Source organism: Aedes albopictus, chromosome 2, assembly GCF_035046485.1.
Source record: "Aedes albopictus strain Foshan chromosome 2, AalbF5, whole genome shotgun sequence".
NCBI classification, from domain to species: Eukaryota; Metazoa; Arthropoda; class Insecta; order Diptera; family Culicidae; genus Aedes; species Aedes albopictus.
In genome coordinates, this window is record NC_085137.1 from 429,165,259 (window position 1) to 429,179,056 (window position 13,798).

Below are 13,798 nucleotides of genomic sequence, written 5' to 3' on the forward strand. Positions count from 1 at the left end.
GCGTTTTCTCTGTAAATTTTGCACATCACATTTAAAACGTTATTCATCGTAAAAGAAGTGCTGCACAATTTTCACAAATCTGTCAATAACAAAACATTTTATAGCAACGCAACTAACAGTTTGCGAACTTTCAAGATAGGTTTAAAGATCAACATGCAACTGTGTACAATGGTAATTAAACGTTTGAACCATTGTAGAATATTTTTATGTTTGTTTGTTTGTTTGTTTATTTTCGACACTTCACACCAGGGTGCATTCGTGTCGAATATTTTTATGGATATGTACTGCCCCCACTCGCATAACAGTCCCATCTTTGCTGGGATTCCTATTCATATGGGACAGTTATGCGAGTGGGGGCAGTGTATGTATGTATACATTTTTACCTTAATTTGTTACATATACCGTATAAGAAATAGATATTTGCTCGTAGTAACACTATAATGTTAAAATCCTTGCCTATAATACTTATGACACACATGTGATACAAGAATCACTGTACAATTGCGCTTGAAATGAGTGCCATACTGAAAATTCTCTCAGTTCAAGTCAGTCTTGTTAGAATTTTCTTGACACTGCGTACCGTTGTACAGGAATCATACTCGTATCACATGTCTGTCCGGGGTATAACATATCATTCTGATCAACATTTACTGTTTGTGTATCGAATTAAACTTTTTAGCAGAGTATATTAAGATTTCTGGGGAATGGTACATTCTGGGGAATGGTGCATTCTGGGGTGTGAATGCCGGGCAACTCCCTGGAACAATCCGTTCCCAGCCATCTTAGCAAACTGCAGTAGAATCACTTGGCATAATACGGAACCTCACGGTGATGGCAACTTGCTCCGCCAACAGTGCACTCGTCAATGAGGCAGCATCACACTGACGACGACCCCGTCATGGTGCTGGCTGTCACTGATTCTTGCTAGGGGAAATACACGCATGGGAAATGCTACTCAGCTTTGTTCATACCCCACATTCTCCCTCTTCTCCGAAAAAAAAAAGTTTTCTTACTAGCAGGCTTGTTATTTTTACGCTCAAACCCTCAATTTCGTTCTCTTCATCCTTATGGCACCAATGCCTAGGGGCGAGACAGATCTAACGAGAGCAAATCTGTGCTCGAGGTGTTGCTGAGAATTCCTCACAGTTCCTCAGAATTTCTCCCATTTATGCCAAAGTGTGATCTGGCACCAATGTCAAACTGCCAAAGTGTTGCGTGTGCTGAATGAAAATTGCAGTTTTAGGGATGTCTTTCAACAAATTTCGTCGATCATCGATAAAAGGAGTAACTCAGAATTTCTCAGAGTTGCTTTCGTTTGCACAGTGTCTTGCCCCTAGACCAATGCAACAAGATATTGCGTATTCAGTTCAAAGTTGGATTATCCCGACTGTTTTTGAAACTGTTCAGAACAGTCGTCGAATATCGAGGGGGTTCTCGATGTATTCTATAGAAATCGATCAATCAGCAAATTGGTTTCGAGTAAAGTGTCTCGAGTATACCAAAGTGGAGAATCCTTGTCGTTTTGACAGGTCTCCTGCTCGATTGGAACTATGGGGATGACACTAGATCGACTGTTCCAATTTTGACGTTTCTCCTCTTTGTTTTATCCAGGCTCGTTAGTTTCGAGCACATCATTATTCCAAACATTCAGGTCTTCAAGAACTTCAAACATAGGTAATTATCTTGGTTCTTATGTAAATTGCCTTTATTACACCTTATTTTAGAAAATGCAAAACATTTATCGCGGAAAAAATATCCTCATAAATTTATTAATTGATAAACATTGCATCTGAACACCCCTGACGTCCGCGCCAAAAAGCTGGCGGCTTGGCTGCCGGCAACAGCTGATCAAGGAATCAGTTGGCGCCCGGTCAGCTGTCCTTGTTTCACCAATTGAATGTTTTTAAATATTGTCGGGCCGCCACCAAACCGGACTTCGCGCAATCAAGTCGCGACGCGACCCAACTCGCGACGTTTTTCAATCATGTCAAAGGTAGCGCGCATCCTTCCCGTTGCTGTCAGCAACACAGCGCACTAGATGCGAAACAGTTGCGACACTTGTGGACAAAGAAAATGACAATTTTAGATTGAATGTCGGTCTTGATTCCAACCGGATAGACAATACGCGTATGCGCGCGAAATCTTTCCCGCTCATTTTTGCTGTCAAATCCGTCAGCAACCGTTCACCGACCGTTTGAAACGTCGACTGTTTCAAATGGTCGTGAACAGTTTGGAACTGGACGGTCAATACACTTCAAGATACAAGAATTAAGACGAATGGCCACATTTACTTTTTGTTTAGTAAACGCACTTTTGTTAATATCGAACCTATATCATTTGATTGATAACTTGCAATGCTAACCGATCATCTATGGGGTTTTGCCGAGCTCCAATAAAAATAACTACAACACACGCAGTTGGGTGATGCGTCTTCTCTCCTTCAAGCGCACGTCTCGTTATGTATCCGGCCCTGTTTTTCTCTCACTCAAATCAATCGTTATTCACGATTGCGAAAATTCGACGCATTCAACGAAAACGAACATATTTTGTAAGAATTATTTGTAAAAAAAAAAGAAAAAAAAAAAACAAGAGATTAACGAATTTGATATTTATCAGACTAAAGATTCCGTATATCATACAACTCCACTTTCAATGCTTCAATGTGATGGTACAGATGGACCATATATAACACACAAATATCCTTCATTATACGAAAATAGATTCTACCAAACGAGTTCGAAAGAGGTTCTACAACATATTTTCAGTAGATATGTTTTCATTGCGTACTTGAATTTTAAACTGTTTTACGATATGCAATTTTTATGGGCGGTTTTCATTACACGTCCCTGCATTTTCCTCACGCACAGCTTTCGGCAGTTATCATGCAACGCCATTTCCTCAGACGGGTTTCTTTACACATCGCTGCATTTTCCTGATGCAAACAATTGGGTTTTTAAATTTTGAAAAATGTATTGATTTTTTTGATTTTATTCGAAAGAGCACCTTTTTCTGAGCCACTGTGATTTTTTTCAGATTTTTTGAGCTTCATTTTGGTACCCAAAATCAATTTTAAAGAGATTTTTTGAAATCACCTTTTGACAGCTGGGCAACTGCTTGACAGCTCCGCCCAGTACAAAATGCGACGAGGGGTGATTCGACAAATCGCTCCCATACAAACTTCAAATTGATTTTAAAATAGGTTCCCGGGCACCAAAATTCATGCAAATTTGGATTTCGGCTCAGTTTTGCATGCAGATTCAGAATATTGAATTATCTCAACACCGTTTAAGAAGCCAATTTTCGGCAGTTTTTCAATAACGCCATTTCCTTGGACGGATTTCATTTCACGTCCCTGTATTTTCCTTATGCAGAAAAATTTTCGGCGGTTATCCAACAACGCCTTTATCTTGGACGGTTTTCATTACACGTCCCTGCATTTTCCTTATGCAGAAAAATTGTCGGCGGTTATCCAACAACGCCTTTACCTTGGACGGTTTTCACTACACGTCCCTGCATTTTCTTTATGCAGAATAATTTTCGGCGGTTATCTAAAAATGCCGTTTCCTTGGACGGTTTTCATTACACGTCCCTGCATTTTCCTTATGCAGAAAAATTTTCGGCGGTTCGACACGCCATTAATTTGCCCAACCAAAAAACCCGAGCAAAAAACCAACCCAACCAACCAATGCCGCGAGTATTTTACGGCAACATTCACAATAGCCAAACACCTCTACCATCATGCACATCAACCTGTTTGCATTTACCGTTCAACCGAGCGACAACACGAGCATGTACGATCCGAGGAATCTACGAAAGCGCGACCATCCATGCCGAGCAAGAACATGAAGAAACATGCATGCAATCATCGACCGACCACCTATCCACAGCGTGCTACCAGTCGACAACAAAAATCAACCACGTCACCGCGCCTTCGTTCATGTGTTTGTGCTAGAACCAAGGCTAAAACAGAACGCGGTTGGAAAAACAAAAACTTTCCGCGCTCTAGCTTTCTCCAGGAACCGCAGAATTGCAACACCCACTTCACTGTGTTTGTAGCACCACCACACACTTCACACACCAAAACGATTTGTTTTCTCTCACTGTTTTTATGCCAAGTGATTCTACCTATTTTATGATTAACTTGTTATTGATTATGATGCACTCCTGGCAGGATCGCCAATGTGAATGCCGTGCAACTCCCTGGAACATTCCGTTCCCAGCCATCTTAGCAAACTGCAGTAGAATCACTTGGCATAATACGGAACCTCACGGTGATGGCAACTTGCTCCGCCAACAGTGCACTCGTCAATGAGGCAGCATCACACTGACGACGACCCCGTCATGGTGCTGGCTGTCACTGATTCTTGCTAGGGGAAATACACGCATGGGAAATGCTACTCAGCTTTGTTCATACCCCACATGGGGAAGCTTCCACAATGATAAATTTGGATATTTAAATGTGAAATGATATTTCACCTGTTTTGTCGGTCAGCAAAAACCAATTACACTAGTTTACAAAATAAAACGAAAGTCGTGAACTTCTGTCAACGACCAAAATTTTTGAAGCATAATTTTGCGCTGATTTCGAAACCGTGCTTCAAAAAATTTAAAGTAGAACAGTTTTTGTGTTTTGGCTCAATATCGAGTTTTACAACTTTTAAAAATATGTAATTTAATAAAACTCAAATATCTTGCGTTTTGTTCAACCAATTTTAAATCTTTTTCCATAAATTAAAAGCTGAATATAATACCATTCGATCATCTGAATGCAGGTTTTGCGTCAGATTGATGAAAATCAAGATATTGGCGAGTTTTGGGGACGATCTCCTTAAATTTTAGCAAAATTTCCAAAAATTTATGAAGAAATGTATTTTTTTCAATAAGAAAAAAAAACAATTTGAAAATTCTTTCTCAACGTTTATTTGACATACTATATGTGAGTGAGTTACAGTAAAAAATTCAGCTCAATCGGAGCATTGATTACGGAGAATGAGATGTGTGAAGTGCTAGGGGCAAGACACTGTGCAAACGAAAGCAACTCTGAGAAATTCTGAGTTACTCCTTTTATCGATGATCGACGAAATTTGTTGAAAGACATCCCTAAAACTGCAATTTTCATTCAGCACACGCAACACTTTGGCAGTTTGACATTGGTGCCAGATCACACTTTGGCATAAATGGGAGAAATTCTGAGGAACTGTGAGGAATTCTCAGCAACACCTCGAGCACAGATTTGCTCTCGTTAGATCTGTCTCGCCCCTAGGTGAAGTGAGCGACTTTGCTTAAAAATAGAACAAAAATCGATTTCAAGCCATCAACCTTGTATGGAAAGTCGAAAAAAATTTCCGCTCTACTGTATTTTTTTTCCTTCGCGTTTTCGAACTCAGGGCATGATTCTACACCAAAAACGATCATCAGCTTACCGAGTTCAAAAATGCTGTAAACTAGTGTAACCTTAGGCCCCTTGAGGGACCACTTAGCTTTGAGATACGAACTTCAAATTTTGACACGATCATTTCTGAGCTATAAAACGATCATTTTCCAACAACGAACTTGTAACATTTCCAATTTTTGCAAAACAAGGGACGGCCTAACATATAACCGCATCACACCATGAATTATGGGTCACCTTTTTATTGGACTCTTACCACCGGAACAGGCGGTCCGTAGTGTTATTCTTAGCCAATTGTGACAAGCGCTACCGACATGACACAGCTACTTAGGTTGACCGAGAAAAAGGTTAATATTGACGATCAACTTCATACGGGCTCGAGCAGCTTGCAAATATGATGAAGACCTAACTGCTCAGGTAGACCAGGAGGAAGAAGTCAGACCGACGATTGAAAAGTGTTTAGCCCGCCTTTTCGATTTCACCGCCTCCAAGAGCAAGGTCATTCGTAGCAACCACTTTCAACACATCCTCCTTTATCATTACACGTGAAGATCACCTCAGTAGACTGAATTCCAAATCGAGCACGTTCTGATCGATGGACGGCATTTCTCCGACATTATCGACGTCAAGACCTACATTGGAGCTAATATCATCTCCAGCCACTACCTGATAAGGTCAAATTGCGCCCAAAACTCTCTCTGTAATCAACAATGTGCGGTACCAAGCCGAAAGCCGCCTCGAGACGACCGAGGACGACTGATACAACCACATGTACCATGAGTACGGAGTCCAAGGAACGATTTATTCGACGAGGAGTGTAGCGAGATTTTGAAGAAAATTGCAACGCGCATGTATACAGCAACATAGGACTCTACAGTGGAACGCTACAAACCGAAGCGAAAGTGGCAGACTCGCCTCTATTGGGAGAAGAAAAGCCGGAAGAGGCAGAGTAGGAGAAAATGGAGTTTATGTGTCGTTCTCAAAAATCTTGCGCAAGTTCTACCAGAAGCTCAACGCATCCCGCATGGGCTTTGTACCGCGAGCCGAAATTTTCCGAGATAAGAACGAGAGCCACTTGACGGACCAATGTAAGGTAAGGGAACATCCATAAATTACGTCACGCTTTGAGGGGGGAGGGGGGGTTCTGAAAAGTGTGACAACCCATACAAAAATTTTAGAGGTCCCATACAAATAGTGTGACATAGGGGAGAGGGGGTGTTGAAAATGGTCGATTGTTGCGTGACGTAATTTATGGACGTTCCCTAATCGAAAGGTGAAAGCATCACTTCGACGAACACCTGAACGGTGCAGAGAATGCAGGCATTGAGGTTTACGGCAGCGAAAGAAACACAATAATTCTAAGGATCGTAACCAGATCGGAGATAGAACCAACCAATCATGACCTCACTATCCCTGTTCCATCCATACCCACCACAGGATCGTTTCTCAACTAATAACTTTGCTAAGACAATGCCTTAAAATTCCTTACAAAAATTTATTCATCATTTCCTTCTAACATCGAGTGGACATATATTACAATAGAATGATGCACTATGTTCGAAAATTTTATGACTAAAAATGTCTTTCAAATGCTCACGGTCACGATCTACTTTATCAAAGTAAACTAACTATTGGTTCGTGAACAGCTCGAATGAGTTCGTAAATTATCAATTACAGGCACGGAATGGTCGATCATATTTGCGATGGCTATGATCGTTTGTGGACGGACACGTTACTCTCTACAGTCTATTCATACTTCACGGAAAATACGAGATTTTTTTTACTTACCTGGAACAATACGCAAATAAATCGTACTAAAATACTATCTGAGAATTTTCTCCTTCCCCAAAAAATGCCCGAGTTCTAGAAGAGCAGCTTCAGTAGCAAAGCGGCCATCGACACTAGAAACGCATTCACGGTGCCGTCCATCGCACTGGTGGCGCTCCGGTAGATCAACCAGGGAAACACCTTGATGTAGTTCTCCGTCTCCTGCCAGGGATTCTCCCCGTCGTCAAAGTGCATTGGACACTGGTCCCGTTCTCTCTCGTACTCGGTCATGTCCACTGCCACCACGGCTCCCTCGGTGTAGTTCCACGATGTTACGTCTTGTCTCACATCGCAAAATGCTCCCACGGCTTGGGACATCAGCACTCGGTTCAGATCGGCGCGTTGATAGACCCAGCAACGATACTTCGATAGCGGATCCAGGTCGTCGTAGGTGATGAGATAGGACTTGAGATTCTCCTGCCAGAAACCGATGCACTTCATCCGGTAATCCGGATCACTGTAGATATCGACCGGACGACCGAGGTAATCCACCGAGAGGCAGTAATCGGCATCGATGGCCATTTCCTTCTGGTCCGTGTCGCAGACGGAAAAATCAGAAATGTTCTGCTTGCAGCGAATATCCGGACGGGGACTCAGCGTGACACCTCCGAGGATACGCGTCTTGAATGGGGATTCACCTCTTTGGGTGAAGTTGAACTTCCCGGCGACGGGGCATCGGACCGGAACCGGTTTCGCTGCCAAGTACAAATCGTAACGCCATTCCTCCTTGTTCGGGAATTGAACCCACGAGCAGACCGTGCTGAAATCGTTCTTGATGACGGCCGTTCCCTTCCGGTACCGGATCACATTGTGATGCCGTGGAACAAAGTCGAAACAAATGTAATCCTTCTGGCAACCGTCCACCGTTAGGCGAGCCATCATGATTCTAGTGTCACGCTGTTCCCGACAAACGTAGATTGTCCGCCTGTAACGGGCACGATCCGGATAGTACGTTTCAATTATGTGCGTCTCGTTGATGACCACTTCTGCATCAATATTAGCCGTATTAATCCATTCTCCGGTGAAATTCTGTGGGAATCTACAGCCCGGTTCCACTACTTCCGACTTGACCGGCGTAACACGGTAACGTTCCGGACTCTTCTCAACTGTTTTCAAAGTATTGCACTCAGCCGTAATCGAGGCACCAATGTACAAATCATCGTCACGATTCTTCAAGAAACACCGATACTTTTCGTCCTCTCGGGATTCCTTCGTATTAACGACGGCAAAATAGTGATTCTTTCCGATGAACCAATCGCCGAGGCAGCTGAACTCGACCACACCGTTGAAGGTGCCGTCCATGCCCTGACATTGGCGATAGGTGATGTTGAATTTCTGGTTCTGGATTAAGAACTGCGTACCTGGCGTTTGGCAGGACTGGATTTTGGCGTCCGGACTGTCGCATTCTCCGGTGAAACGGAAGCGATTCTGTAAGAATCAGAGTTAGACAAAAATCAAAATAGGATAAAGCATATTTAAGATTCACTGATCCAGTGATCCCCTCATCGCATTTTTTTTTTTTCAGTTAGACAAGCATGCTCTTGAGAATGCTATGACCACTTCCACAGTCATCACCAGAGAGCTTTATCTGCTAATGACCATTCTGCATTTGTATATCTTATGTCGGGCACGATGAAACTCTATGCCCAGAAAAGTCAAGACTTTGTCTAAGAGGGAACGTTATTCCAAGAAGGCCAAGAGATACATCGAGAGCGATTTTAATGTGAATATTCACAATATGTGCAACTAGATTGAACCATTTGCCTAATGAACTAGTTAAAAGCTCTCCCTAAATCGGATCAATACCTTACCTGATAAGCAAAATGCCAAACTCCCTCCAGCGAGGATCGGCAACTGATCGGGACAAAGTTCTTGTTGAACAGCGTTATCAACTGTTGATCCTGTCTCAACCCTCGACAGATCCGGTCAATCGTAGGCTTCTCATTGCGCTCCAACGTCACGCAAGGTGCTAGAAAATAGAACAAATAATGCAAATTGAATTAATCACATTCATTCAATTTCACTTCCCTTCCTCCGCCCGCTAATCAACCTACTTTCAAACTTCTCGAACACGTTCAGCGTACGCGGAAAAGCCTTAACGCAAGTGTAGCACTCGCTGCCCTTGAAGATCAGGGTGTGATCGGACCCGTTGCGATTGCTGGCAACACATTCGGTTCGTTGACGGCCCTGCTTCGGACCCTGTCGCTCGTAGCTCACCTCGTCGATGGTGGTCGTCGTCGGTTCGCCCACCTCCCAGCTGAACCAAGTTCCCTGCAGGACCTTCGGTATATCGCACTTCCTCTGACCTTCGACGGTGGCTACAAAGAACAAACATGATTACGTCCATATCCGGTATCCACCCTTCGCGACCAGAACTGCATTGTTTTGTTTCTCCCGCTTGCGATCGCACTTCTTCCCATCATCTTATTTCCCACAAACATCATTAACCCTTATGTGTCCGACCGGGTACCCGGGTACCCAGCGCCCATTTGAAAAGCACGGTGTAGAAAAAAGCAAAAAATTTGTCGGACACATAACGGTTAAAAACCATTAGCAGCAGCACAAAAAGATGAATGAGGGACGACGACGGAGGGCGTGTCTTCCGAGTGCAAGCCACAACCAAAACTTCAAAGAGGAATTTTTCGCACTTACCTTTGCCCAAAGCCACCAAAAATATCACAACCAGGTGGAAATTCATGGCAACTACGGTTTACGCATTAATTCAGCTAATTTTGAACGAATTTTCCGACGAAAAATGCACTAAAACTACGGAGGTAAAATTTCGAACGCGATACACCTGAGAATTCAACAATCTAACAAGCGAACCCAAAACCCGAAGACGTGAATCATTCGCCTCATTAATAGTGGTTTCTGCTTTTAGTAGTGTTGCGTGTACGTACACGCTGCATTACACGAACACCACTTGAGTTACTGGTTGAAAATAGTAAACAAAGATCAGCTGTTCCCAGCAAAATCAAATGGGCATATTTTCAACCAGTAGATTTGCATTAGTGTTCGTGACACCGCGCTGCGAAACCACTATGATACTCCGCGCAGTTCGGCTGTCAAAGTTCGCGTCCGTTGGACAAAATGCATGAATGAAAAGGCACAGATGTAGAGCGTTACATAGCACAGATGTATGACTTGCGTTAATAAATTTTGTCGGCATAAAAACAGTGAAACACCGTTGAAAGAAAAGTCTCGCGATTAAGGTAACTCGGGACGACGTGTTTTTGGGATTTTACACGGAGAAATCAAACTACCTATTTTTTGGGTCGATTTTACTCAAAGCTGAGTATATCGAATAAACTAGTTACCCAAAATTAGGTTATTTTCCCTCTTTCCCCCACTGATGTTGTCAAAAACAAACAGAGATGCATCTACCCAATGGGGGTCCTTGAGCCCAATAAGCCAATTTTGAGTAAATGTAGGTATACTCAAATTTGGGTTGAATGAGGGGGGGGGTCTTGGGTTGAATTTACCTACTCTTAAGTATATTTTTTTGCTGGAGGTAAAGGCAATTTACCTAGTGTGAGTTTAATCGATTTACTCAAATTTGGCTTATTGGGCGGAACTATGGGATTGCGTCAAAATAACTCAATTTTGGGTAGTTTGGCGGTTCCGTGTAACCTTAGGCCACAGAGAAACAGACGTCACACTCTCATCACTTCCCATCGATCACTTTTTTAACGGTAATTTGATCAGTAGTAGGTCGATTTACCACTCGCGGCGCTGGTATCGTTTTTGCTCCTGTTTGACGATTGCTCACTACCGCCACAGAGAACAGACGTCTATCTTCGCTTCCTGCCTTGTGTAAAACTTTGTAACGGTCATATCAGAGTATGTGGTTATGCTCCCGTTGCGTGGTGCTAGCGTTCCATCACTTACATTGTTGTGTTGTCAAATTTGTTTCCAGTACACGCCGTTTTTGACCGTTTGGCGCTCGTGTCGCTTTGTGGGCTAGTGTATTTCAACAATGAACACTGCCATCGTGGGGTCAAATCGACTTTATAAGTGGGGCAGTCTCCGTTGGTGGCGTTGAGGTATACATAAATCCTTTACACACGATTTCGACGTATTTTTGTTCGAGCTTAAATGTCTGTTCTCTGTGCTACCGCCATCTAGTGGCGGCCCGGCCAAACACAATACATTTAGCATTGGGCGATTACGTTTTCGTGACGATGGTTTTATACTTATGACACACATGTGATACAAGAACCACTGTACAATTGCGCTTGAAATGAGTGCTATACAGAAAATTCTCTCAGTTCAAGTCAGTCTTGTTAAAATTTTCTTGACACTGCGTACCGTTGTACAGGAATCACACTCGCAATCTAGCGTTCATCACCCTTCTCTCTTTCAAGCAATTTTGTGTTTAATATTTTCATAGGGAAACGTTTCCGTATGAAAACAAACCTATCCTCCTCGGCAGCGAAACAGAGAAAGATGATCAAACGTCAGATAGCCTTATAGGTTGTTATATACGGAGTTACGACTAATCAGTTTGTTTGTGCGCTGTTTCCTTTGTTGTTGAATGTGTGAACATCCCAAGGAACAACCACACATTTAACCAACATTGCAGTGAAATTTTTATTCTACATTTAATTGAATAACAGTTTAACATTATTTCATCACAGCTTGCAATCAGGCGTTGTTCAAACAAAACAAAAGTGGAGAAGTTATTTAGCAATCTTTTCTGCAAGCGCGATACAGGCTTTACATTAGGAAGTAATCTGTGTTATATCAGCCTCATATTAAACTGGTATTCAGCTATAATAACCTGCTGCGAAAACAAAAACAAATTGAAGTGCGAGGTGCAATTATAGTCCAATCATGTTTATCTGTTGCATCTAAACATATTTACAACACACAAGCTCTTTTAAAAATTTCTCAACTTGGGATTTGAACTCGTGATCTTCCAATCACCCGTCGCATGCTTTACCGACTACGCCATCCTGGAATTGGCAAGTTGCTCGCTGAGAGTGAAACATCTTCACAAAGCTGTGAAAGATCAATATTCAGATTTATGAAAAGTTGTAAATATTTATTTAAAAAAGTTGTGAAGATGACTACAACTTTGAAATTGCTACAAAAATAAGGACCGTAAACCGGGGTCAAATTGATCTTCGGGTCGAAATTGATCAGACGTTTTTCCGTTAGATAAAGTATGTTTTAAATAGTTTTCTCACATGTATCGTTTAGTATAAGATTCCTACATCACGATACTTGGAAGGAAACTATGTAAAGTATGCTGGATTTAACTGAAAAACGTCTGATCAATTTCGACCCGGAGATCAATTTGACCCCGGTTTACGGTAAATGTTTCGAATATTTCACATTGGTATGCAGCAAACATCAATACATATTTAATAATGAGGAACGTTCCAGTACTGCTCTATTATAATCACTTTAATCTGTTGTTCAATCGAAAAGTGATAATCGAACAAATAAATCATAAATCCGTTTATACAGCTTACCGTTAAACCATTATTGAACGTTCCCACAATAGCTGAAGTATTAAACATCAAAAGCATTTCTTCAACTTATGTAGATCACAATAATCAGCTTTCGGAAACTGTGGAACATAAACTTTTTAACGCGTAGAAAAAAGTTCTTCTTCAGCTTATATTAAAGTTAGTAAGGACAAATAGAACAAACAAAAACTGCTGACGTTTGTTAAGCTTATACAGTAGACGTTCGATAGCTGCAACATGTTTACGTTTCACTTACCGCACGGTGTCAAAATTTCGATTATTATCGAACATTCATGTACCTCGGATTTTTCTTCGAAAATTATTAGTATTTGGGCTATATATTCATAATCGGAAAACTAAAAAATATTTCACCGGCGAAAATTTTTCCATACATTTTGTATGGGACGTTTTTTGGGCTAAAAAAGTAATTAGTGATTTTTAGTATGGAAAACAGCTAAAAACTCATCTAACTAAAATTTTCCCCGATAGAATATTTTCAAATTTTGCATTTATAAATTATAGCCGAAATTCTAACATTCTTTGAAGAAAAATCCGAGGTACATGAAAGTTCGATAATAATCAAAATTTTGACACCGTGTACCGAATGAAATTCGATAACTGCAACATCTGACAGACGTCAAAGAAATGTCAGTCGCTGCACAATGCAGCCAATGTGCATCCAGAAAACATCGCACTGCAACAAAAGTGCATGCGAAAAACATCGCATCGCTGTTGACATTTGATTTTGATGGATATCGGTGCGATAACTGCAAAATTGTTGCACTTAGCGGACTTGCACTTAAAAAGCATTGCAGTTAAACCGTTTGCACCGAGCGAACGTCTACTGTAATTAAATTGCTGTTCACATACGTGCCAAATGTTGCATTTTGGCCTATTTACAATGTAAATAGCATCATCTCAGCTTATTATTCAGCATTTGGTTTTGTTCAGCTGCGAATGTTATAAACTAGCAATAGTTCGACATGCATGCTTATTTATGACTTTCAATTGTTCCTTGGGATTGTTCTTTCGTTGATTGATCATTTGCACGATCGTCGCGAAATCCTTGCAATGCTCAATATTGTCTATCCGGTTGAAATCAAGA

General features: G+C 41.6%; 1 protein-coding gene across 1 annotated transcript; it reads right to left on the bottom strand.

Annotated features, from left to right (window-relative positions):
• Positions 1–6,867: 6,867 nt before the first annotated feature.
• On the bottom strand, positions 6,868–10,061 carry LOC115265281 (uncharacterized). The gene is made up of 4 exons (XM_029869739.1): positions 9,872–10,061; positions 9,274–9,537; positions 9,031–9,188; positions 6,868–8,647 (listed from the first exon to the last, which is right to left on the bottom strand). The coding sequence occupies exons 1-4, from the start codon at positions 9,915–9,917 to the stop codon at positions 7,256–7,258; spliced, it is 1,860 nt and encodes a 619-aa protein (XP_029725599.1). The 5' UTR covers positions 9,918–10,061; the 3' UTR covers positions 6,868–7,255.
• Positions 10,062–13,798: the final 3,737 nt, after the last annotated feature.

Coding starts and splice junctions, on each gene's coding strand:
- LOC115265281 (XM_029869739.1), bottom strand. CDS start 9,917: ATGAATTTCCACCTGGTTGTGATATTTTTGGTGGCTTTGGGCAAAG. Junction 9,189..9,273: donor CGTGTTCGAGAAGTTTGAAA/GTAGGTTGATTA, acceptor TCTATTTTCTAG/CACCTTGCGTGACGTTGGAG. Junction 8,648..9,030: donor TTTGGCATTTTGCTTATCAG/GTAAGGTATTGA, acceptor TGATTCTTACAG/AATCGCTTCCGTTTCACCGG.